The sequence below is a fragment of the Anomaloglossus baeobatrachus genome, chromosome 5, assembly GCF_048569485.1.
Source record: "Anomaloglossus baeobatrachus isolate aAnoBae1 chromosome 5, aAnoBae1.hap1, whole genome shotgun sequence".
Lineage (NCBI taxonomy): Eukaryota > Metazoa > Chordata > Amphibia > Anura > Aromobatidae > Anomaloglossus > Anomaloglossus baeobatrachus.
Genome location: NC_134357.1, coordinates 599,506,270 through 599,534,060, shown reverse-complemented (window position 1 = coordinate 599,534,060; position 27,791 = coordinate 599,506,270). Strand labels below are relative to the sequence as shown.

Below are 27,791 nucleotides of genomic sequence, written 5' to 3'. Positions count from 1 at the left end.
TCGTGCATCCAAAATTAATTTATTTCAAGGCATCAGAGGAGGCGGGAAAGCCAAGATCTAATAGAAAAGTCCTGAGAGCTATAGAGCGATTGCCCCATCACATCTGCCCATCCCCCACAGCAGCATTCATTACAATAACTTAATAAATATTTGGTTTCCATGGAACCCGTCAGCATGGAGGTCGGTGATTTCCAGCAGGTGGCCCGGCTGCCTGGTGGCTGAAAGAATGATCTCCTGCACGCAGAAAGTAATGCCCTGCCCCCCTCTCCAGCCCCATCATTCACAATTCTGCTTCCCTTTTTCTACATGTGACTGTGTCCGCCGCTGAGGAAGGGCACTGCCCCCGGTCACGCCGTCCCCCTGGGGGAAGGGCACTGCTCCCGGTCACGCCGTCCCCCTGGGGAAGGGCACTGCTCCCGGTCACGCCGTCCCCCTGGGGGAAGGGCACTGCTCCCGGTCACGCCGTCCCCCCCCCCCCCTCCCCAGGGGAAGAGCACTGCTCCCGGTCACGCCGTCCCCCTGGGGAAGGGCACTGCTCCCGGTCACACCATCCCCCTTCCTGGGAAAGGGCACTGCTCCCGGTCACGCCGTGCCCCCTGGGGAAGGGCACTGCTCCCGGTCACGCCGTCCCCCTGGGGGAAGGGCACTGCTCCCGGTCACGCCGTCCCCCTGGGGGAAGGGCACTGCTCCCGGTCACGCCGTCCCCCTGGGGGAAGGGCACTGCTCCCGGTCACGCCGTCCCCCTGGGGGAAGGGCACTGCTCCCGGTCACGCCGTCCCCCCCCCCCCCCTCCCCAGGGGAAGAGCACTGCTCCCGGTCACGCCATCCCCCTGGGGAAGGGCACTGCTCCCGGTCACGCCGTACCGCTGAGGCTTTGGCAGCTTTTGCTCAGTCCCTCAGTTCGGCTCATGTCCATTTCCAGAAAGTCTTCGGGCATTTCCTGCGTTCCTTGACACAGAAGTGGAGGCTTTCTCCTGCACAGTCCTGTCCTACATGGCCTCACCAGGGCCAAAAAGAAGGCCCCTATCGCCATGCCAACAGCGCAGGCGTAGAATGCGAAGCCATAGTTGTGTGTCCAGTCCACCAGCACTCCTGTAAGAGAGAGAAAGCGCCATTAATGTTCGCACCGCAGAGATCTACATCACCGTCACTAATCAACTGGTTAGTCCCTTTGATGTTATACATTGGAGATGAAAATTATAGAACAGCACACAATTTCCTAAATGTTGCAGTCCTTATGTTGTCCTATGTGATTGGCTCCTTAATCTGCACCTGGTGCTAATTTCCTTTATTATCTGACACACCCTGTGACTGGCAGCCAAACTTTCCAGTCTGCATTGACTTTACCGTTCCAAAGTGACTGAAAGCCTCCGGCAGCAGGTTGTCCGTATGAAGACCAAAGGGGTGCCCCTATCAGCCATAGCAGGAAAAGTTGGTTGTTCCAAGTCTGATTTCGAGAATATTACAACATCACAAACGCTTTCCAGTTCCCCAAGAAGGCTGGTCACCCCGAAAGACAAATGCAAGAAAGGATAATGCAGAGACTCTCCATAGAGAAGGACAGGATAATGCGGAGAATCTCCATGGGTGATAGTTTCCACACTGCAGCTGGAATTGCCACCAGTTCAGCACTGAACAGGGTAAGGATCTGTCTTGTCATACAGTGTCACAACGTGTAACAGCATTTTGACTGAAAGCCATCTCTGCAGTGACCAAACCTCTCATTAGCAGAAAGAATCACAAGGCTAGACTCTCCTTTGTTGAGGAGCATGTTGTGTGGACAGAGGAGAAGTGTCCACAGCTCATTTTAGTGATAAAAGCAAGTGTAATTTATTTGGGTCTGATGGGAAACATTATGTTCATCCAAAAATTGAGGAAAGCCTGAACCCAAAGTGTGTTAAGTCAGTGACAAGCGGTGGAGGAAGGGTCATGGTTTGGGGGATGTTTTCTACAGCAGGAGTTGGCCCTCGCATTCACTCTGCCATGTAGCAGTATGAAAGTGTGGATCAGAACCTTCTTCACAACACGTGACTCCTTACTTATGTCCATCACTCAATCAGCAGCAGTTTTCATGTAGGACAATGTCCCCTGTCACACAGAAAAACAGGCAAGCAGCTCCTGGAAACAATGAAATGGCCACAGCCCAGAATCCTGATCTAAACCCAATAGAAACCTCCGGAAATTGCTTGGTGACAAAGTTATGGCCAAAAAACCCACAGAAGTCAAAGAACTGTGGAAGAGACTGGAAGAAGAGTGGACCAAAATCCCCCCAGAGCAGTGTGAGAGACTAGTGATGTCCTGTGGAAGAGACTGGAAGAAGAGGGGGCCAAAATCCCCCCAGAGCAGTGTGAGAGACTAGTGATGTCCTGTGGAAGAGACTGGAAGAAAAGTGGGCCAAAATCCCCCCAGAGCAGTGTGAGGGACTAGTGATGTCCTGTGGAAGAGACTGGAAGAAGAGTGGACCAAAATCCCCCCAGAGCAGTGTGAGAGACTAGTGATGTCCTGTGGAAGAGACTGGAAGAAGAGGGGGCCAAAATCCCCCCAGAGCAGTGTGAGAGACTAGTGATGTCCTGTGGAAGAGACTGGAAGAAAAGTGGGCCAAAATCCCCCCAGAGCAGTGTGAGAGAGTAGTGATGTCCTGTGGAAGAGACTGGAAGAAGAGTGGGCCAAAATCCCCCCAGAGCAGTGTGAGAGACCAGTGATGTCCTGTGGAAGAGACTGGAAGAAGAGTGGACCAAAATCCCACCAGAGCAGTGTGAGGGACTAGTGATGTCCTGTGGAAGAGACTGGAGGAAGATTGGGACAAAATCCCCCCAGAGCAGTGTGAGGGACTAGTGATGTCCTGTGGAAGAGACTGGAAGAAGAGTGGACCAAAATCCCCCCAGAGCAGTGTGAGAGACTAGTGATGTCCTGTGGAAGAGACTGGAAGAAGAGTGGACCAAAATCCCCCCAGAGCAGTGTGAGAGACTAGTGATGTCCCGTGGAAGAGACGGGAAGAAGAGTGGACCAAAATCCCCCCAGAGCAGTGTGAGAGACTAGTGATGTCCCGTGGAAGAGACGGGAAGAAGAGTGGACCAAAATCCCCCCAGAGCAGTGTGAGAGACTAGTGATGTCCTGTGGAAGAGACTGGAAGAAGAGTGGACCAAAATCCCCCCAGAGCAGTGTGAGGGACTAGTGATGTCCTGTGGAAGAGACTGGAAGAAGAGTGGACCAAAATCCCCCCAGAGCAGTGTGAGGGGCTAGTGATGTCCTGTGGAAGGGACTGGAAGAAGAGTGGGCCAAAATCCCCCCAGAGCAGTGTGAGGGGCTAGTGATGTCCTGTGGAAGAGACTGGAAGAAGAGTGGACCAAAATCCCCCCAGAGCAGTGTGAGAGGCTAGTGATGTCCTGTGGAAGAGACTGGAGGAAGAATGGGACAAAATCCCGCCAGAGCAGTGTGAGAGACTAGTGATGTCCTGTGGAAGAGACTGGAAGAAGAGTGGTCCAAAATCCCCCCAGAGCAGTGTGAGAGACTAGTGATGTCCTGTGGAGAGACTGGAAGAAGAGTGGGCCAAAATCCCCCCAGAGCAGTGTGAGGGACTAGTGATGTCCTGTGGCTGTAGATGAAGTAATTCCCAGCGACGGCCGATGCACGTCCTACTGATTGTGACTGTTGTTACCTGCACGACATTTCCTGATCCTCTCTCTACAGTCATCATATACAGTACATATGTATATAGAGGAATATACAGTCATTATATACAGTACATATGTATATACAGGAATATACAGTACATATGTATATACAGGAATATACAGTCATCATATACAGTACATATGTATATAGAGGAATATACAGTCATCATATACAGTACATATGTATATAGAGGAATATACAGTCATCATATACAGTACATATGTATATAGAGGAATATACAGTCATCATATACAGTACATATGTATATAGAGGAATATACAGTCATTATATACAGTACATATGTATATACAGGAATATACAGTACATATGTATATAGAGGAATATACAGTCATTATATACAGTACATATGTATATACAGGAATATACAGTCATTATATACAGTACATATGTATATAGAGGAATATACAGTCATTATATACAGTACATATGTATATAGAGGAATATACAGTCATTATACAGTACATATGTATATACAGGAATATACAGTCATTATATACAGTACATATGTATATACAGGAATATACAGTCATTATATACAGTACATATGTATATACAGGAATATACAGTCATTGCTGTTCTCTAATTATCAGCTTAATAAAGGGTTTAGGATTATGAACTTTGGATCTTGGAACTTTTGTAACACTGCTCTAGTGGCACGCTGCGCCCCCCTTACCCTGCTCTAGTGGCACGCTGCGCCCCCCTTACCCTGCTCTAGTGGCACGCTGCGCCCCCCTTACCCTGCTCTAGTGGCACGCTGCGCCCCCCTTACCCTGCTCTAGTGGCACGCTGCGCCCCCCTTACCCTGCTCTAGTGGCACGCTGCGCCCCCCTTACCCTGCTCTAGTGGCACGCTGCGCCCCCCTTACCCTGCTCTAGTGGCACGCTGCGCCCCCCTTACCCTGCTCTAGTGGCACGCTGCGCCCCCCTTACCCTGCTCTAGTGGCACGCTGCGCCCCCCTTACCCTGCTCTAGTGGCACGCTGCGCCCCCCTTACCCTGCTCTAGTGGCACGCTGCGCCCCCCTTACCCTGCTCTAGTGGCACGCTGCGCCCCCCTTACCCTGCTCTAGTGGCACGCTGCGCCCCTTACCCTGCTCTAGTGGCACGCTGCGCCCCCCTTACCCTGCTCTAGTGGCACGCTGCGCCCCCCTTACCCTGCTCTAGTGGCACGCTGCGCCCCTTACCCTGCTCTAGTGGCACGCTGCGCCCCTTACCCTGCTCTAGTGGCACGCTGCGCCCCTTACCCTGCTCTAGTGGCACGGTGCGCCCCTTACCCTGCTCTAGTGGCACGGTGCGCCCCTTACCCTGCTCTAGTGGCACGGTGCGCCCCTTACCCTGCTCTAGTGGCACGGTGCGCCCCTTACCCTGCTCTAGTGGCACGGTGCGCCCCTTACCCTGCTCTAGTGGCACGGTGCGCCCCTTACCCTGCTCTAGTGGCACGGTGCGCCCCTTACCCTGCTCTAGTGGCACGGTGCGCCCCTTACCCTGCTCTAGTGGCACGGTGCGCCCCTTACCCTGCTCTAGTGGCACGGTGCGCCCCTTACCCTGCTCTAGTGGCACGGTGCGCCCCTTACCCTGCTCTAGTGGCACGGTGCGCCCCTTACCCTGCTCTAGTGGCACGGTGCGCCCCTTACCCTGCTCTAGTGGCACGGTGCGCCCCTTACCCTGCTCTAGTGGCACGGTGCGCCCCTTACCCTGCTCTAGTGGCACGGTGCGCCCCTTACCCTGCTCTAGTGGCACGGTGCGCCCCTTACCCTGCTCTAGTGGCACGGTGCGCCCCTTACCCTGCTCTAGTGGCACGGTGCGCCCCTTACCCTGCTCTAGTGGCACGGTGCGCCCCTTACCCTGCTCTAGTGGCACGGTGCGCCCCTTACCCTGCTCTAGTGGCACGGTGCGCCCCTTACCCTGCTCTAGTGGCACGGTGCGCCCCTTACCCTGCTCTAGTGGCACGGTGCGCCCCTTACCCTGCTCTAGTGGCACGGTGCGCCCCTTACCCTGCTCTAGTGGCACGCTGCGCCCCTTACCCTGCTCTAGTGGCACGCTGCGCCCCTTACATCTAAACCTTCACATAGTCATCAATGGAGAGGACATTATTTCTGAGAAAAGTAACTGATCAAACATTGTCCTCTCCTTGTCATCTCCAGTATACACAGTGTGTCCCCCCGTATCCTGTATACACCGCACCTATATACAGTGTGTCCACCCGTATCCTGTATACACCGCACCTATATACAGTGTGTCCACCCATATCCTGTATACACCGCACCTATATACAGTGTGTCCACCCATATCCTGTATACACCACACCTATATACAGTGTGTCCACCCATATCCTGTATACACCGCACCTATATACAGTGTGTCCACCCATATCCTGTATACACCGCACCTATATACAGTGTGTCCACCCATATCCTGTATACACCACACCTATATACAGTGTGTCCACCCATATCCTGTATACACCGCACCTATATACAGTGTGTCCACCCATATCCTGTATACACCGCACCTATATACAGTGTGTCCACCCGTATCCTGTATACACCGCACCTATATACAGTGTGTCCACCCATATCCTGTATACACCGCACCTATATACAGTGTGTCCACCCGTATCCTGTATACACCGCACCTATATACAGTGTGTCCACCCATATCCTGTATACACCGCACCTATACACAGTGTGTCCACCCATATCCTGTATACACCGCACCTCTATACAGTATGTCCACCCATATCCTGTATACACCGCACCTATACACAGTGTGTCCACCCGTATCCTGTATACACCGCACCTATACACAGTGTGTCCACCCGTATCCTGTATACACCGCACCTATATACAGTGTGTCCCCCCGTATCCTGTATACACCGCCCCTATATACAGTATGTCCACCCGTATCCTGTATACACCGCCCCTATATACAGTGTGTCCACCCGTATCCTGTATACACCGCACCTATACACAGTGTGTCCACCCGTATCCTGTATACACCGCCCCTATATACAGTGTGTCCACCCGTATCCTGTATACACCGCACCTATACACAGTGTGTCCACCCGTATCCTGTATACACCGCACCTATATACAGTGTGTCCACCCATATCCTGTATACACCGCACCTATATACAGTGTGTCCACCCGTATCCTGTATACACCGCACCTATATACAGTGTGTCCACCCATATCCTGTATACACCGCACCTATACAGTGTGTCCACCCATATCCTGTATACACCGCACCTCTATACAGTATGTCCACCCATATCCTGTATACACCGCACCTATACACAGTGTGTCCACCCGTATCCTGTATACACCGCCCCTATATACAGTGTGTCCCCCCGTATCCTGTATACACCGCCCCTATATACAGTATGTCCACCCGTATCCTGTATACACCGCCCCTATATACAGTGTGTCCACCCGTATCCTGTATACACCGCACCTATACACAGTGTGTCCACCCGTATCCTGTATACACCGCCCCTATATACAGTGTGTCCACCCGTATCCTGTATACACCGCACCTATACACAGTGTGTCCACCCGTATCCTGTATACACCGCCCCTATATACAGTGTGTCCACCCGTATCCTGTATACACCGCACCTATATACAGTGTGTCCCCCCCGTATCCTGTATACACCGCACCTATATACAGTGTCCACCCATATCCTGTATACACCGCCCCTATATACAGTGTGTCCACCCATATCCTGTATACACCGCCCCTATATACAGTGTGTCCACCCGTATCCTGTATACACCGCACCTATACACAGTGTGTCCACCCGTATCCTGTATACACCGCCCCTATATACAGTGTGTCCACCCGTATCCTGTATACACCGCACCTATATACAGTGTGTCCCCCCCGTATCCTGTATACACCGCACCTATATACAGTGTCCACCCATATCCTGTATACACCGCCCCTATACACAGTGTGTCCACCCATATCCTGTATACACCGCACCTATATACAGTGTGTCCCCCCCGTATCCTGTATACACCGCCCCTATATACAGTGTGTCCACCCGTATCCTGTATACACCGCCCCTATATACAGTGTGTCCACCCGTATCCTGTATACACCGCCCCTATATACAGTGTGTCCACCCGTATCCTGTATACACCGCCCCTATATACAGTGTGTCCACCCGTATCCTGTATACACCCCCTATATACAGTGTGTCCACCCGTATCCTGTATACACCGCCCCTATACAGTGTGTCCACCCATATCCTGTATACACCGCCCCTATATACAGTGTGTCCACCCGTATCCTGTATACACCGCCCCTATATACAGTGTGTCCACCCGTATCCTGTATACACCGCCCCTATATACAGTGTGTCCACCCATATCCTGTATACACCGCCCCTATACAGTGTGTCCACCCATATCCTGTATACACCGCACCTCTATACAGTGTGTCCACCCATATCCTGTATACACCGCCCCTATATACAGTGTCCTCCCATATCCTGTATACACCGCACCTATATACAGTGTGTCCACCCATATCCTGTATACACCGCACATATATACAGTGTGTCCACCCATATCCTGTATACACCGCACATATATACAGTGTGTCCACCCATATCCTGTATACACCGCACCTATATACAGTGTGTCCACCCATATCCTGTACACACCGCACCTATATACAGTGTGTCCACCCATATCCTGTATACACCGCACCTATATACAGTGTGTCCACCCATATCCTGTATACACCGCACCTATATACAGCGTGTCTAGCCCTATCCTGTATACACCGCACCTCTATACAGCGTGTCCACCCATATCCTGTATACACCGCACCTATATACAGTGTGTCCACCCATATCCTGTATACACCGCACCTATATACAGCGTGTCCACCCATATCCTGTATACACCGCACCTATATACAGCGTGTCCACCCATATCCTGTATACACCGCACCTATATACAGTGTCCACCCCATATCCTGTATACACCGCACCTATATACAGCGTGTCCACCTGTATCCTGTGTATACACTGCACCTATATACAGCGTGTCCACCTGTATCCTGTGTATACACCGCACCTCTATACAGCGTGTCCACCCATATCCTGTATACACCGCACCTATATACAGCGTGTCCACCCATATCCTGTATACACCGCACCTATATACAGCGTGTCCACCCATATCCTGTATACACCGCACCTATATACAGTGTCCACCCCATATCCTGTATACACCGCTCCTATATACAGCGTGTCTAGCCCTATCCTGTATACACCGCACCTCTATGCAGCGTGTCCACCCATATCCTGTATACACCGCTAGTAACTTGAGAGCGGCGGCAGCTATAGGCATAGAAGTGTTGTATAGGTATAGTAAAGTAGCCATGCGCTACACAATGAAACCACCTATAGCGCCACCTGGTGGAAAACAACGGAGTTAGCATTTTTATCTCAAACGGAACGAGATAGAGAAAAAAAAAGTGAGTTACAAAGTTTTGGGCCTCATCAATTCAATACAAATCCACACCTTACACAGAAATGCTGTGATTAGAAGGTGTAACCCTCACAAGGCTGCGGACGTGAAGTGATAGGGGCGGTGTATACAGGATATGGGTGGACACACTGTACAGTCATATGAAAAAGTTTGGGCACCCCTATTAATGTTACCCTTTTTTCCATTATGACAGTTTGGGTTTTTGCTATGTCAGTGTCATCTATCTAATAACTGATGGACTGAGGAATATTTCTGGATTGAAATGAGGTTTATTGTACTAACAGAAAATGTGCAATCCACATTTAAACTAAATTTCACCAGTGCATAAGTATGGGCACCCTTATCAATTTCTTGATTTGAATACTCCTAACTACTTGTTACTGACTTACTAAAGCACTAAATTGGTTTTGTAACCTCATTGAGCTTTGAACTTCATAGGCAGGTGCATCCAATCATGAGAAAAGGTATTTAAGGTGGCCACTTGCAAGTTGTTCTCCTATTTGAATCTCCTATGAAGAGTGGCATCATGGGCTCCTCAAAACAACTCTCAAATGATCTGAAAACAAAGATTATTCAGCATAGTTGTTCAGGGGAAGGTACAAAAAGTTGTCTCAGAGATTTAACCTGTCAGTTTCCACTGTGAGGAACATAGTAAGGAAATGGAAGAACACAGGTACAGATCTTGTTAAGCCCAGAAGTGGCAGGCCAAGAAAAATATCAGAAAGGCAGAGAAGAAGAATGGTGAGAACAGTCAAGGACAATCCACAGATCCGCATTTAAACAAAATGTGACCGGTGCATAAGTATGGACACCTCAACATAAAACTGACATTAATATTTTGTAGATCCTCCTTTTGCAGAAATCACAGCCTCTAGTGGCTTCCTGCAGCTGTTAATGAGTTCCTGGATCCCGGATGAAGGTAGATTTGACCATTCCTGTTTACAAAACAATTCCAGTTCAGGTAAGTTTGATGGTCGCCGAGCATGGACAGCCGCTTCACATCATTCCACAGATTTTCAATGATATTCAGGTCTGGGGACTGGGATGGCCATTCCAGAACATTGTAATTGTTCCTCTGCATGAATGCCTGAGTAGATTTGGAGCGGTGTTTTGGATCATTGCCTTGCTGAAATATCCATCCCCTGCGTAACTTCAACTTCGTCAGTGATTCTTGCACATTATTGTCAAGAATCTGCTGATACTGAGTTAAATCCATGCGACCCTCAACTTTAACAAGATTCCCGGTGCCGGCATTGGCCACACAGCCCCAAAGCATGATGGAACCTCCACCAAATGTTACTGTGGGGAGCAAGTGCTTTTCTCGGAATGCCGTGTTTTTTTGCCTCCATGCATAACGCCTTTTTGTATGACAAACAACTCAATCTTTGTTTCATCAGTCCACAGGACCTCCTTCCAAAATGTAACTGGCTTGTCCAAATGTGCTTTTGCATACCTCAGGCGACTCTGTTTGTGGCGTGCTTGCAGAAACGGCTTCTTTCGCATCACTCTCCCATACAGCTTCTCCTTGTGCAACGTGCGCTGTATTGTTGACCAATGCACAGTGACACCATCTGCAGCAAGATGATGCTGCAGGTCTTTGGAGGTGGTCTGTGGATTGTCCTTGACTGTTCTCACCATTCTTCTTCTCTGCCTTTCTGATATTTTTCTTGGCCTGCCACTTCTGGGCTTAACAAGAACTGTACCTGTGTTCTTCCATTTCCTTACTATGTTCCTCACAGTGGAAACTGACAGGTTAAATCTCAGACAACTTTTTGTACCTTCCCCTGAACAACTATGTTGAATAATCTTTGTTTTCAGATCATTTGAGAGTTGTTTTGAGGAGCCCATGATGCCGCTCTTCATAGGAGATTCAAATAGGAAGAAAAACGAAAAAGAAAAAAAACTCCTAAAAAACACTATTCTAATTGTTAAAATCTGTAAGTATAAAATCAATGCTTATACATGATCATTATAGTAAATAGTACGTTTTAAGTGGGTGTAGAAGAGTGATAGATGCGATTAGTGAGGATAGTGCTGGTTGTTTGCTATTCTCAGGGTAGGGGCAACTATAGTAGTTGCACTTCTTACTCCAATAACTTTTATAAGGAGATTGGGGGATGAGATATCTATCCCTCCCTTTCACCTACCTACCAGCGGAGGTGCACCATAAGTTGTTGGGTACCCCCGCTCCACGTCGTCTCTCCCTAATGTCTCCCTGCAGCTAGTCAATTACAACCGGGAGACCCACCACCGAAGAAAATAGTCGTGCAATTAGTCACAGTTAATAATTCAGGCGTACATGGGTATGTTATAGCCTCTTATATTATATAGATCTCAGACCAAAGAAAAATTCGTAATATATATATATATATATATATATATATATATATATATATATATATATATATATATATATATATATATATATATATATATATATATATGTATATGTAAACTCCCAGCAGGGAATAACTTATCTGCCGAGATCATCCAGTAGTCTATCCCGTAATCCCGACGCGTTTCCCCCCTATTTTTTCTTTAGGGGTTCATCAGGGGAATAAATGATCCGAGGTTAATTTCTTGAAAAAATATAACATATCCATGGTATAATGTCTTATGTTTCAAAGTCTAAAAAGGTTCTCAAGAAGAGGTGGAACCTGTAATAATAGTGCATAATGGGGACATACCTTATATATTCATAAATGCTGGTAAGAACAGTGTGGCATCAGCGGCCCATAATAGGGTTAGTCGTCCGATATGTAATAGATGGCTGCATTCAGAGTTCTGCAGGTCCCATAATGCCGACTGTCATGTAGTGCAGCTTCCCTTGTCCATCGCTGTCTTTTAAATGATTTGGTTTCTTGCCGTTCCCGACTCCCAGTTTCGCGCCGGAAATGCTACATATGTCACTTCCGCATCCGCTCACTGGGACTGCATCGCGACGCACCATGGCGACCAACCGGAAATAATCCTCCGCTGGTAGGTAGGTGAAAGGGAGGGATAGATATCTCATCCCCCAATCTCCTTATAAAAGTTATTGGAGTAAGAAGTGCAACTACTATAGTTGCCCCTACCCTGAGAATAGCAAACAACCAGCACTATCCTCACTAATCGCATCTATCACTCTTCTACACCCACTTAAAACGTACTATTTACTATAATGATCATGTAGAAGCATTGATTTTATACTTACAGATTTTAACAATTAATTAGAATAAAGTATTTTTTAGGAGTTTTTTCTTTTTGGTTTTTCTTCATATTTGACTCCTACTATTATATATCTGGTTATAAGAAATTCAAATAGGGGAACAACTTGCAAGTGGCCACCTTAAATACCTTTTCTCATGATTGGATACACCTGCCTATGAAGCGCAAAGCTCAATGAGGTTACAAAACCAATTTAGTGCTTCAGTAAGTCAGTAAAAAGTAGTTAGGAGTATTCAAATCAAGAAATTGATGAGGGTGCCCAGACTTATGCACCGTTCAAATTTTGTTTAAATGCGGATTGCACATTTTCTGTTAGTACAATAAACCTCATTTCAATCCAGAAATATTCCTCAGTCCATCAGTTATTAGATATATGAAACTGAAATAGCAAAAACCCAAATTGTTATAAACAAAGAAGGTTACCATTAATAGGGGTGCCTAAACTTTTTCATATGACTGTATATAGTGTGTGTGGTCAGACACTATCGTCTATTGGTCATCTCCAGTGTACATATAGTGTGTGTGTGTGTGTGTGTGTGTGGTCAGACACTATCCTCTATTGGTCATCTCCAGTGTATATATAATGTGTGTGGTCAGACACTATCCTCTATTGGTCCTCTCCAGTGTATATATAATGTGTGTTGTCAGACACTATCCTCTATTGGTCCTCTCCAGTGTACATATAGTGTGTGTGTGTGTGGTCAGACACTATCCTCTATTGGTCATCTCCAGTGTATATATAATGTGTGTGGTCAGACACTATCCTCTATTGGTCATCTCCAGTGTATACATAGTGTGTGTGTGTGTGTGTGTGTGTGTGTGTGTGTGTGTGTGTGTGTGTGTGTGTGTGTGTGTGTGTGGTCAGACATTGTCCTCTCATGGTCCTCTCCAGTGTATATAGAGTACCGGCCCAGCGAGGGGCTGCTAGTCTTCCACAATCCATGTTCTTACCTCCGATCGGTGGTCCGGCCAGCCCGGCTATGCTCTGAATGAACACGTAGACTCCCACACCAGAAGACATCTTCTCAATTCCTACAATGTCCTCTTCGGCCACCAGAGGAATATGAGTTCCGGTCACTGTACCCAACATGCAGCCGAAGAACATGCTGCACACCATGAGCCCCCAGAACGTGCAGGCAAAGGGGAAAGCCACCAAGGCGAGGACCAGCAGCACCACGAAGATCAGCTCGATGTAGACTTTGCGGATGGGTTTCTTATTCAGCAGCCAGCCAGCTCCAATCCTCCCGAAGACCTCGGCAATGGCCATAGCAGACAGCATGTATGCCGAGGAGTCCCGGTCTATGCCCAGGCTCAGACTCAGAGGGATGATATACAGCGATGGGGCAAAGAACCCCAGTGTGGCAAAGAGGCCAAACAGTGCATAGCACACAAAACTGGAGTTCCTCAAGACGGAGAAGTCTAGGAGAGGAGGCGCCTTGTCCGAGGCCACCTGGCCGACCATCTCGAGTGTCTCCTCCTCAGTTTTCACATTGCTTGGGACGTTTTTAGGTGAGGTAGATACTTCTACTCCAGAATCTATGGAATCCAGAGAGGTGAGTGTCTGCTCGTTCTCCAGCATGAAGGCGCTCTCCAGGATTTCCGGCTTTGGAAGTTTCTTAGTTTCTTCTTGAGGTTTGATTATTATTGGTCGGAGTAATGCACCACAGACCACGATGTTCAGCTGCAAAGCCCCGACCATCAGTAGACAAAAGCGCCACCCGAACTGGTCACTCAGCGCAGTGATTGCTGAAGAGGAAAGTCTCGGGTTAGTCACATTTATACTGTAGGAGCAAGCGGTAGGACAGAATCATCCACCATTGAGCCTTCAGCACGGCAGGCCAGAATCATCCACCACTGAGCCCTCAGCACGGCAGGCCGGAATCCTCCACCACTGAGCACTCAGCACGGGAGGCCAGAATCATCCACCACTGAGCCCTCAGTACGGGAGGCCAGAATCCTCCACCACTGAGCCCTCAGCACGGCAGGCCAGAATCATCCACCACTGAGCCCTCAGCAGGGCAGGCCGGAATCCTCCACCACTAAGCCCTCAGCACGGCAAGCCAGAATCCTCCACCACTGAGCCCTCAGCACGGCAGGCCAGAATCATCCACCACTGAGCCCTCAGCAGTGCAGGCCAGAATCATCCAACACTGAGCACTCAGCAGATCCACATACACTGGAGGGGAAAAAAAAAAAAAAAAAAAAAGTCATCGGGTAGGGATGGGAAAACCTGCAGATATTCTGATTTGGCGGGTCTGAAAACAGGAAAAAAAAAAAAAAAAAAAAAATATCCGGTTCAGGACCGGACTTGTATGGGGATCAGCCTCTGGGCAGATGTTCAAGTCTATGGGGACCTGAAGAATGTGGTGGTAGAAAAGACTAGTGGGATTACAGCGGGCGCGCTATACTTAGAGTCTGCCACACGGCTGTAACACTATTTCTGGGTCCTCTCATTAACCCTCATCCATATTCACCGCCCATCGACAATCCTGGCATCTGTGATGGATTGCAGTCAGACGGCGCCCCCACCCTGTGTGACAACATCTGTGATTGGTGGGAATCACACACCGTCTGCATTCGTATCATGGTGTAAAATAAATTGGTGTAGGGTCCCCCCCCATATTATGATATCGGCACAGATAAAGTATACGGCTACAGGCTGCAGCCCCCCGCTGTGCACTTATCTTGGCTGTATATCAAAGTAAGAGGAAGCGCATGCGGCTTTTTAATTATTTACATAAATTATAAAAACAATGGAGTAAGTCCCCCTCAATTTTGAAATCCATAAAAAAGGGAAAACACACAAAAAAAAACAAAAAAAAAAAAAACACACACACACACACACACACACACACACACACACACACACACACACACACACACACACACTGGAGGAGTTCACCTGAGGTGAGGCTACAGAGTTCAGTGAGGGCACAGGAGGGGCACTGTGGGGACCTCCAGCTGTCACCACAGATAGACTTAGTGACGTCACCGCTCAGCTGCGGCTCAGTCCGTCTCTGCCTGTCATGGGGGCGAATGACAGGACCAGGACACCTAAGCTGACCCTCGGACTACGAACCCAGCATGGTCCCTCAGCTCAGGAGGTACGCTTGATGGTAGCGAGGTCCGAGTCACCAGCATGTCCCGGACTACTGTCCTAGCCCTGATGTTATTCCTCTCCCCCACCTCTACCCAAAAGGGGTAAGCCGGGACCGTAAACACAAACCCCACAACCAGGCACGGACAGGGGAAAACGACAACTCATACACACATCAACCACACACAAAAGGAGACACTAAAAGTACACAAGGGGAAACTACATTTGATCTGGGCGTTTGTGGTTAATAAATTGTTTAATTTTCCTTCAAATACAGGATTAGTAATGGGGGGGGGGGGGGTTCATAGACCCCTCCAATTACTAATCTAGTTCTTATTGGCAGCTGTGAGCTGTCATTGACCCCTTACATTATCCGAACTTCCACCGCACCGGGGCAACTGGAATGAGTTGGCTAACGTTTTGGGATTGTCGCATCATCTAATGGATGCAGCAATCCTGGGCAGCTGCACGCTGTTATTTTTAGGCTGGCAGAGCCCAATCAGCATGGGTCTCCCTAGCCTGAGAATACCAGCCCCTAGCTGTCAGGCTTTAATCATGACTGTGTATCAAAATTGGAATAGGGTGGGGGGGGGGGGGGGGGCGGGGCAATCTGCTTTTTTAAATTATTTAATAAACCAAAAACAAAAAACAAACCACAAGTGGTTCCTTTTATTTTGATACACAGCCAAGATAAGCACATGGCTGGGGGCTGCAGCCTGTAGCTGTGGGCTTTATCTATGCTGGTATCACAATAAGGGGGACTGTATGCTAATTTATTTTTACACCATGATAGTGACGCAGACAGCGTGTGTGATTCCAACCAATCACAGACGCTGTCACACAGGGTGGGGGCGTGGTCTGACTGCAACCAGAGAGGTTGTGGTGAATATGTATGAGGGTAATGAGCGGCCCCGGAGGTAGTGTTACACCTACTGCACCTCCCCGCGGCTGTAACGCTTTATTCCCCATATTCTCTTGTTATCCGGGTGACCTGATCTGAACAGTGACACTGAGATCCCCGAGAACTAGGAATCCGGCGTGGACCCCAAACTTCACAGTCCAGGCTCCCCCATCACTAATTATCAGCACACCCGGGTTGTAATGAGACTGAACACCCAGGTAAGGGCGGAGCACGGAGGAGGCTCCCTGTCCAGAGAGGTGCAAGAAGGGTGAACCAGATGGCCCGGGGGCTTTATATACAGCAATAAAGGGGCTCAGTGGTTAGCACTGAACTATAAAGAGGGTAGCACAGTGGCTCGGTGGTTAGTACGGTTCTATATATATATACACAACAGTGTGGTGGCTCAGTGATTAGCACTGCACTATAAATGGGGCAGTGCGATGGCTCAGTGGTTAGTACTGTTATATATATATATATATATATATATATATGGCAGCGCAATGGCTCAGCGGGTAGCCCTGTTGCTTAGCAACGCTGGGGTTCTGGGTTCAGATCCCATCAAGCCCATCTGTAGGGAATGTGCATGTTCCCCCCACGTTTTGTGGGTTTCCCATAAGTTCCTCCTGCTCTCCAATTATATTCAGATGTGGAATAGATTGTGAGCTCTGACGAGGACTGCGCCAGCGATGTCTGTACTGCGCCATGGATTAGGACGGCGTCATATGAGAGTAAAGAGCCTGTACACATACAGTCAGTCAGCCAAGGGTCGAAGCGTCACACGTTACCTGGTGCAAAAGCAAAGACCGCAAAACATTCTCCAGTGGAGGCGACGGCGGTGACCAGCGAGCGGCGCTTGTGGAAGTACTGCGAGAGGATGGTGACGGTGGGGAGGAAGCTGAGACAGTACCCCAGACCTGCAACATGAACAGTCCATTACTGGAGGGCGCGAGCCCAGGCGCCACCGAGAGAGGGTCCGCACTAACCCCCGAGGGAGGAGTCAGCACTTACCCCCCGACCCCACCACCACCGAGGAAAAGGTGGGGTTGGGGGGGGGGGGGGGAAACAGCACTTACCCCAGACACCACCGAGGGAGGGTCAGATCTTACCCCAGACACCACCGAGGGAGGGTCAGATCTTACCCCAGACACCACCGAGGGAGGGTCAGATCTTACCCCAGACACCACCGAGGGAGGGTCAGCACTTACCCCAGACACCACCGAGGGAGGGTCAGATCTTACCCCAGACACCACCGAGGGAGGGTCAGATCTTACCCCAGACACCACCGAGGGAGGGTCAGCACTTACCCCAGACACCGCGGGGGGGAGGGAGGGGGAGGGAGTCAGCACTTACCCCAGACACCACCGAGGGAGGGTCAGCACTTACCCCAGACACCACCGAGGGAGGGTCAGCACTTACCCCAGACACCACCGAGGGAGGGTCAGCACTTACCCCTCCGACCCCACCACCACCGAGGAAAAGGTGGGGTTGGGGTGGGGGGGCAGCACTTACCAGACACCACCGAGGGAGGGTCAGCACTTACCCCAGACACCACCGAGGGAGGGTCAGCACTTACCCCAGACACCACCGAGGGAGGGTCAGCACTTACCCCTCCGACCCCACCACCACCGAGGAAAAGGTGGGGTTGGGGTGGGGGTGGGAAAGCAGCACTTACCAGACACCACCGAGGGAGGGTCAGCACTTACCCCAGACACCGCGGGGGGGAGGGAGGGGGAGGGAGTCAGCACTTACCCGACACCACGCCAATGCTCACGTACATCTCCACAACACTGCGTGCAAACGAGGCAATCATCATTCCCAGGCCGATGAGAAACCCTCCGAGCATGACCACCGGCCGGTGCCCGAAGCGGTTGCTGAGGACAGTGGAGACCGGAGCTGAGGAAGACAGAAGACCAATATGGGGCACACAGCATGAAGACACCTGCCGGCCACTCACCCTCCGAGACACTCATCAGCGCAGGATGAATGTTCACACACAGTCCAGGCGCTCGTGCATCCTGGCGACTAATCCTTCACCTTCCCACCTGCCAGAGCTGTCAATCATAGAAGAGCGGAGATTGAGGGACAACAAGCCGGTGGGAAGGTGAATATAAGGATGAGCCGCCATCATGCACAGGCGCCTGGACTGTGTGAACATTCATCCTGCGCTGATCAGATCTGGAAAGTCATGAGTTTTAGGCTAAAGACATCGTAGATGCCAACAAGCCCTGCAAAGTGATGTGGACCCTGTACAGTCACAGAGCAAGGAACACGTCAGACACAGGCGGCCGTCCCATCACTCTGAAGGACAGGGACCGCACGCACACAAATATATATCCCCATCCTCAGAGTTATAGTGAGGGTGCCAGGGATATCGGCAGGAGGAATAGTCTGCGCGAGGAGATCCGCTGCTCGGGGCGACTTACCTGTGAACGTAAGGACAAAGACACAGATGGAGATGATCCATGAGATCCGGCTGTTACTTTCCTCAAAGTAGATCATAAGATCCTTGAAGAAGACCCCAAAAGACTTGAGGACCCCATAAGTAAATACTTCCACAAAGAAAAAGGCCACAGCCACCACCCAGCCCCATCCTCCATCAGGCACTTTGGTGTAGACCTTGGCACCGGAGCATTTCTCCATATTCCTCATCTTTGACTTCCCTAGGGACAGAAAAAACAGCAAATCAGAAATCCTGCACTCACCCCAAAAATGCCATCAAGAAAGGTTATATCTGAGGACGGCAGGTAGATGGCCCCACCAAGCACGTCGGGCAGGAAGATGGAGGCCCCACCAAGCACATCAGGCAGGGAGATGGAGGCCACACCAAGCACGTCGGGCAGGTAGATGGCCCCACCAAGCACGTCGGGCAGGGAGATGGAGGTCCCACCAAGCACATCGGGCAGGGAGATGGAGGCCACACCAAGCACGTCGGGCAGGGAGATGGAGGTCCCACCAAGCACGTCGGGCAGGGAGATGGAGGTCCCACCAAGCACGTCGGGCAGGGAGATGGAGGTCCCACCAAGAACATCAAGGAGGGAGATGGAGGACACACCAAGCACATCAAGGAGGGAGATGGAGGTCCCACCAAGCACATCAAGGAGGGAGATGGAGGCCCCACCAAGCACGTCGAGCAGGGAGATGGAGGTCCCACCAAGCACGTCGAGCAGGGAGATGGAGGTCCCACCAAGCACGTCGAGCAGGGAGATGGAGGTCCCACCAAGCACGTCGAGCAGGGAGATGGAGGTCCCACCAAGCACATCAAGGAGGGAGATGGAGGTCCCACCAAGCACATCAAGGAGGGAGATGGAGGTCCCACCAAGCACATCAAGGAGGGAGATGGAGGTCCCACCAAGCACATCAAGGAGGGAGATGGAGGACACACCAAGCACATCAAGGAGGGAGATGGAGGACACACCAAGCACATCAAGGAGGGAGATGGAGGACACACCAAGCACATCAAGGAGGGAGATGGAGGACACACCAAGCACATCAAGGAGGGAGATGGAGGACACACCAAGCACATCAAGGAGGGAGATGGAGGACACACCAAGCACATCAAGGAGGGAGATGGAGGACACACCAAGCACATCAAGGAGGGAGATGGAGGACACACCAAGCACATCAAGGAGGGAGATGGAGGACACACCAAGCACATCAAGGAGGGAGATGGAGGACACACCAAGCACATCAAGGAGGGAGATGGAGGACACACCAAGCACATCAAGGAGGGAGATGGAGGACACACCAAGCACATCAAGGAGGGAGATGGAGGACACCAAGCACATCAAGGAGGGAGATGGAGGTCCCACCAAGCACATCAAGGAGGGAGATGGAGGTCCCACCAAGCACATCGGGCAGGGAGATGGAGGTCCCACCAAGCACATCGGGCAGGGAGATGGAGGTCCCACCAAGCACATCGGGCAGGGAGATGGAGGTCCCACCAAGCACATCGGGCAGGGAGATGGAGGTCCCACCAAGCACATCGGGCAGGGAGATGGAGGTCCCACCAAGCACATCGGGCAGGGAGATGGAGGTCCCACCAAGCACATCGGGCAGGGAGATGGAGGTCCCACCAAGCACATCGGGCAGGGAGATGGAGGTCCCACCAAGCACATCGGGCAGGGAGATGGAGGTCCCACCAAGCACATCGGGCAGGGAGATGGAGGTCCCACCAAGCACGTCGGGCAGGGAGATGGAGGTCCCACCAAGCACGTCGGGCAGGGAGATGGAGGCCACACCAAGCACGTCGGGCAGGGAGATGGAGGTCCCACCAAGCACATCGGGCAGGGAGATGGAGGCCACACCAAGCACGTCGGGCAGGGAGATGGAGGTCCCACCAAGCACGTCGGGCAGGGAGATGGAGGTCCCACCAAGCACGTCGGGCAGGGAGATGGAGGTCCCACCAAGAACATCAAGGAGGGAGATGGAGGACACACCAAGCACATCAAGGAGGGAGATGGAGGTCCCACCAAGCACATCAAGGAGGGAGATGGAGGCCCCACCAAGCACGTCGAGCAGGGAGATGGAGGTCCCACCAAGCACGTCGAGCAGGGAGATGGAGGTCCCACCAAGCACGTCGAGCAGGGAGATGGAGGTCCCACCAAGCACGTCGAGCAGGGAGATGGAGGTCCCACCAAGCACATCAAGGAGGGAGATGGAGGTCCCACCAAGCACATCAAGGAGGGAGATGGAGGTCCCACCAAGCACATCAAGGAGGGAGATGGAGGTCCCACCAAGCACATCAAGGAGGGAGATGGAGGACACACCAAGCACATCAAGGAGGGAGATGGAGGACACACCAAGCACATCAAGGAGGGAGATGGAGGACACACCAAGCACATCAAGGAGGGAGATGGAGGACACACCAAGCACATCAAGGAGGGAGATGGAGGACACACCAAGCACATCAAGGAGGGAGATGGAGGACACACCAAGCACATCAAGGAGGGAGATGGAGGACACACCAAGCACATCAAGGAGGGAGATGGAGGACACACCAAGCACATCAAGGAGGGAGATGGAGGACACACCAAGCACATCAAGGAGGGAGATGGAGGACACACCAAGCACATCAAGGAGGGAGATGGAGGACACACCAAGCACATCAAGGAGGGAGATGGAGGACACACCAAGCACATCAAGGAGGGAGATGGAGGACACACCAAGCACATCAAGGAGGGAGATGGAGGACACACCAAGCACATCAAGGAGGGAGATGGAGGACACCAAGCACATCAAGGAGGGAGATGGAGGTCCCACCAAGCACATCAAGGAGGGAGATGGAGGTCCCACCAAGCACATCGGGCAGGGAGATGGAGGTCCCACCAAGCACATCGGGCAGGGAGATGGAGGTCCCACCAAGCACATCGGGCAGGGAGATGGAGGTCCCACCAAGCACATCGGGCAGGGAGATGGAGGTCCCACCAAGCACATCGGGCAGGGAGATGGAGGTCCCACCAAGCACATCGGGCAGGGAGATGGAGGTCCCACCAAGCACATCGGGCAGGGAGATGGAGGTCCCACCAAGCACATCGGGCAGGGAGATGGAGGTCCCACCAAGCACATCGGGCAGGGAGATGGAGGTCCCACCAAGCACATCGGGCAGGGAGATGGAGGTCCCACCAAGCACATCGGGCAGGGAGATGGAGGTCCCACCAAGCACATCGGGCAGGGAGATGGAGGTCCCACCAAGCACATCGGGGAGGGGCATGGAGGGCACACCAAGCACATCGGGGAGGGGCATGGAGGGCACACCAAGCACATCGGGGAGGGGCATGGAGGGCACACCAAGCACATCGGGGAGGTAGATGCCCACACCAAGCACATCATGACCAGACGGTGCGATCACCCAACATCACAGTGGTCTCCAGCCACTGCATGCCCCACTCCTGTCTGAACATGCTGGGAGTGGTAGTCTTGTATCTGTTGGAAGATGAAGCAGCACTAAGGATAAACTTGTGTCTGGTGCATTGCTACATAGAGGAAGCTTCTGAGTAGTATGGATGACCAGATTGTACCATCACATGATATATAGGCTACTAGAGAACCGAAAAATAGTCCCACAATCACTGAATGTATAGGATATTCATGTCAGCAGTCGAGAACATCAGTGCTTCATCAGGAGCAGTCACAGCACCGGACCAGTCACAGCTCTGCAGACCCCAACGTAGGAGCAGTCACAGCTCTGCAGACCCCAGTGTAGGAGCAGAGGACTCAGCGCTTCATCAGGGGGATTCACAGCTCTGCAGACCCCAATTTAAGAGCAGAGGACGTCAGCGCTTCATCAGGAGCAGTCACAGCACCGGACCAGTCACAGCTCTGCAGACCCAAACGTAGGAGCAGTCACAGCACCAGAGCAGTCACAGCTCTGCAGACACCAACATAGGAGCAGAGGACGTCAATGCTTCATCAGGAGCAGTCACAGCTCTGCAGACCCCAACATAGGAGCAGAGGACGTCAGTGCTTCATCAGGAGCAGTCACAGCTCTGCAGACCCCAACGTAGGAGCAGTCACAGCACCAGAGCAGTCACAGCTCTGCAGACCCCAGTGTAGGAGCAGAGGACGTCAATGCTTCATCAGGAGCAGTCACAGCTCTGCAGACCCCAACATAGGAGCAGAGGACGTCAGTGCTTCATCAGGAGGATTCATAGCACCGGAGCAGTCACAGCTCTGCAGACCCCAACGTAGGAGCAGAGGACGTCAGTGCTTCATCAGGAGCAGTCACAGCTCTGCAGACCCCAACGTAGGAGCAGTCACAGCACCAGAGCAGTCACAGCTCTGCAGACCCCAGTGTAGGAGCAGAGGACGTCAATGCTTCATCAGGAGCAGTCACAGCTCTGCAGACCCCAACATAGGAGCAGAGGACGTCAGTGCTTCATCAGGAGGATTCATAGCACCGGAGCAGTCACAGCTCTGCAGACCCCAATGTAGGAGCAGAGGACGTCAGTGCTTCATCAGGAGCAGTCACAGCACCGGAGCAGTCACAGCTCGGCAGACCCCAATGTAGGAGCAGAGGACGCCAGTGCTTCATCAGGAGCAGTCACAGCTCTGCAGACCCCAATGTAGGAGCAGAGGACGCCAGTGCTTCATCAGGAGCAGTCACAGCACCGGAGCAGTCACAGCTCTGCAGACCCCAATGTAGGAGCAGAGGACGTCAGCGCTTCATCAGGAGCGGTCACAGCTCTGCAGACCCCAATGTAGGAGCAGAGGACGTCAGCGCTTCATCAGGAGCAGTCACAGCTCTGCAGACCCCAATGTAGGAGCAGAGGACGTCAGCGCTTCATCAGGAGCAGTCACAGCTCTGCAGACCCCAACGTAGGAGCAGAGGATGTCAGCGCTTCATCAGGAGCAGTCACAGCTCTGCAGACCCCAACGTAGGAGCAGAGGACGTCAGCGCTTCATCAGGAGCAGTCACAGCTCTGCAGACCCCAATGTAGGAGCAGAGGACGTCAGCGCTTCATTAGGAGCAGTCACAGCTCTGCAGACCCTAATGTAGGAGCAGAGGATGTCAGCGCTTCATCAGGAGCAGTCACAGCTCTGCAGACCCCAATGTAGGAGCAGAGGACGTCAGCGCTTCATCAGGAGCAGTCACAGCTCTGCAGACCCCAACGTAGGAGCAGAGGACGTCAGCGCTTCATCAGGAGCAGTCACAGCTCTGCAGACCCCAATGTAGGAGCAGAGGACGGCAGCGCTTCATCAGGAGCAGTCACAGCTCTGCAGACCCCAATGTAGGAGCAGAGGACGGCAGCGCTTCATCTGGGGGATTCCTGGCACTGATCCGGAGCGGGCACAGCACCACAGCAGAATTTCTCTGAAGAATCTTTGACATCCAGAGAGTTTCACGCTTCACATTTAAGGGACTCGAGTTACTGAAGACAACCTGACCACAAGCAGAAGACGTCGGCAATTACTGAGGAGTGCGAGCGCATGTGTAGTCAGACGTGTTTACCCTCGGTCACACGGCATTAATAACACGCCACTTTAGGAGGGAGGTTTGTCTTCTGCGCCTCGTTCATTTAGGAGTCACTGCTGCAGTGCCTTACACCGCCACCGTTCTGCGTCCACCGCCTCACACCGCCACGGTTCTGTGTCCACCGCCTCACACCGCCACGGTTCTGCGTCCGCCAACTCACACCGCCACGGCAGTGCGTCTGTACAGAAAGGTCAGATCCCTCAGAAGACACCTGGTCAGGAGTGTAACATTGCTATCAGTGCGGCAGTGCGGCCCCCACTGGAGGCTGTCCCGCCACGCCGCCCCCCCCCCCCCACAGGAGGCTGTCCCGCCATGCCGGCCCCCCCCACAGGAGGCTATCCCGCCACGCCGGCCCCCCCCCACAGGAGGCTATCCCGCCACGCCAGCCCCCCCCACAGGAGGCTATCCCGCCACGCCGCCCCCCCCCACAGGAGGCTGTCCCGCCACGCCGGGCCCCCCCCACAGGAGGCTGTCCCGCCATGCCGGCCCCCCCCACAGGAGGCTATCCCGCCACGCCGGCCCCCCCCACAGGAGGCTATCCCGCCACGCCAGCCCCCCCCACAGGAGGCTGTCCCGCCACGCCGGCCCCCCCCACAGGAGGCTGTCCCGCCACGCCGGCCACCCCCCACAGGAAGCTGTCCCGCCACGCCGCCCCCCCCCCCACAGGAGGCTGTCCCCGCCACCGCCGCCCCCCCCCCCCCCCCCCCCCCCCACAGGAGGCTGTCCCGCCACGCCGGCCGCCCCCCCACAGGAGGGCTGTCCCGCCACGCCGGCCCCCCCCCCACAGGAGGCTGTCCCGCCACGCCGGCCCCCCCCCACAGGAGGCTGTCCCCGCCACGCCGGCCCTCCCCCCCCCCCACAGGAGGCTGTCCCGCCACGCCGGCCCTCCCCCCCCCCCACAGGAGGCTTGTCCCGCCACGCCGGCCCTCCCCCCCACAGGAGGCCACGCCGGCCCCTCCCCACCACAGGAGGCTGTCCCGCCACGCCGGCCCTCCCCCCCACAGGAGGCTGTCCCGCCACGCCGGCCCTCCCCCCCACAGGAGGCTGTCCCCGCCACGCCGCCCCCCCCCCCACAGGAGGCTGTCCCGCCACGCTGGCCCCCCCCCCACAGGAGGCTGTCCCGCCACGCCGGCCCCTCCTACGCCTCCACGAGTCTGTTCTTCCATCATCAGTCACTGAGCGAAACAAGGTGATCCAATCCGCACTGACTGCAACCACCCAACACAGGAAAAATACCATGCCAGCCCACCGGCCAATCACAGGGATACACCATCACCTATAGATTCTGTAGCCATGAATTGTGAGAGACTGGAGACTGTAGAGACCTCAGTATATAATAATCTATAGGGGACTAAGACTGGAGATGGTGGTGACCCCTGCATAATAATCTATAGGGGGGACTATAACAGACTAGAGAAGACAGTGACCCATGCATTATATATATATATATATATATATATATATATATATATATATATATATATATATATATATATATATATATATATATATATATATATATATATATATATATATACATATACATATATACATACATATTCTAAAGGGGGATTATGAGACTGCAGACAGCAGTGACTCCTGTATATTATAATCTATGGGTGACTATAAGACGGGAGAAATCAGTGATCCCCTGTATATAATAATCTATAGGTAAATATAGGAGCCTAGAGATGGTGGTGACCCCTGTATATAAATATATATAGGTGACTATAAAACATCAGTGAGCCCCTGTATATAATATTCTATAGGTGACTATAAGAGCCTGGAGACAGCAGTGACCCCTGTATATAATAATCTATAGGTGAATATAAGAGCCTGGAGACAGCAGTGACCCCTGTATATAATAATTTAAAGGTGAATATAAGACTGGAGACAGCAGTGACCCCTGTATATAATAATCTAAAGGTGAATATAAGAGCCTGGAGACAGCAGTGCCCCCTGTATATAATAATCTATAGGTGAATATAAGACTGGAGACAGCAGTGACCCCTGTATATAATAATCTATAGGTGAATATAAGACTGGAGACAGCAGTGACCCCTGTATATAATAATCTATAGGTGAATATAAGAGCCTGGAGACAGCAGTGACTCCTGTATATAATAATCTAAAGGTAAATATAAGACTGGAGACAGCAGTGCCCCCTGTATATAATATTCTATAGGTGAATATAAGACTGGAGACAGCAGTGCCCCTTGTATATAATATTCTATAGGTGAATATAAGACTGGAGACAGCAGTGACTCCTGTATATAATAATCTATAGGTGAATATAAGAGCCTGGAGACAGCAGTGCCCCCTGTATATAATAATCTATAGGTGAATATAAGACTGGGGACAGCAGTGACCCCTGTATATAATAATCTATAGGTGAATATAAGAGCCTGGAGACAGCAGTGCCCCTGTATATAATAATCTATAGGTGAATAAAAGACTGGAGACAGCAGTGACTCCTGTATATAATAATCTATAGGTGAATATAAGACTGGAGACAGCAGTGACTCCTGTATATAATAATCTAAAGGTGAATATAAGACTGGATACAGCAGTGCCCCCTGTATATAATATTCTATAGGTGAATATAAGACTGGAGACAGCAGTGCCCCTTGTATATAATATTCTATAGGTGAATATAGGACTGGAGACAGCAGTGCCCCTTGTATATAATATTCTATAGGTGAATATAGGACTGGAGACAGCAGTGACCCCTGTATATAATAATCTAAAGGTGAATATAAGACTGGAGACAGCAGTGACCCCTGTATATAATAATCTATAGGTGAATATAGGACTGGAGACAGCAGTGCCCCCTGTATATAATATTCTATAGGTGAATATAGGACTGGAGACAGCAGTGCCCCTTGTATATAATGTAGAGTTGGTAATTGACAGCTATATATCGCTCTATAGGGGTGACCCGTATATACCGCCGCCGCACACACGTGCATATAGCGCTGTATGTATGTATGTATGTATGTATGTAGAAAGGTGCCTCCTGTACTCACCGCCGGTCACACGCCCGCAGGGGCTCCCGGAGACCCCATCCCAGCTCCTCCGCCGCACTCACACTTTCTATATATACCGGCTTTAGCCGGTCTGGCGGGGGCGCGCATGAGCCGGGGCCGCGCCTCCTGCATTAACTCCCTCATAGATTAACCCCTGCAGTGCTGGGAGGGGCGGAGCTCGGCTGCATCACCGCCCGGAAAGAAGTAATACCGGAGGGAAAGGCTCCGCGTCCTCCCTCAGCACAGCGAGTGCGAGCTCCGGGGGCCAGACCGGGCGGACACCTGCCGGAGAGGCGCGGTACTGCAGAGGAGGGGCGTGTGACAGGCGGCAGACACCAGAGAGACACTAGCGCGCCCGACACTACACCCCTCCACCAGCACAGTGAGTGCG

The 27,791-nt window shown here is 51.8% G+C and overlaps 2 protein-coding genes across 2 annotated transcripts in view; one reads left to right on the top strand and one right to left on the bottom strand.

Moving 5' to 3' along the window:
- On the bottom strand, nt 1-27,722 carry SLC16A6 (solute carrier family 16 member 6). The gene is made up of 6 exons (XM_075351542.1): nt 27,401-27,722; nt 18,826-19,062; nt 18,152-18,295; nt 17,188-17,316; nt 13,356-14,150; nt 1-1,092 (listed from the first exon to the last, which is right to left on the bottom strand). The coding sequence occupies exons 2-6, from the start codon at nt 19,049-19,051 to the stop codon at nt 854-856; spliced, it is 1,533 nt and encodes a 510-aa protein (XP_075207657.1). The 5' UTR covers nt 19,052-19,062; nt 27,401-27,722; the 3' UTR covers nt 1-853.
- The window catches only part of ARSG (arylsulfatase G), a 75,962-nt gene continuing 75,726 nt past the window's right edge, over nt 27,556-27,791 (top strand). Inside the window, exon 1 of the mRNA XM_075351540.1 lies at nt 27,556-27,782. The gene's annotated coding sequence lies outside the window, so the exon portion shown is untranslated. The remainder of the gene's footprint in view (nt 27,783-27,791) is intronic.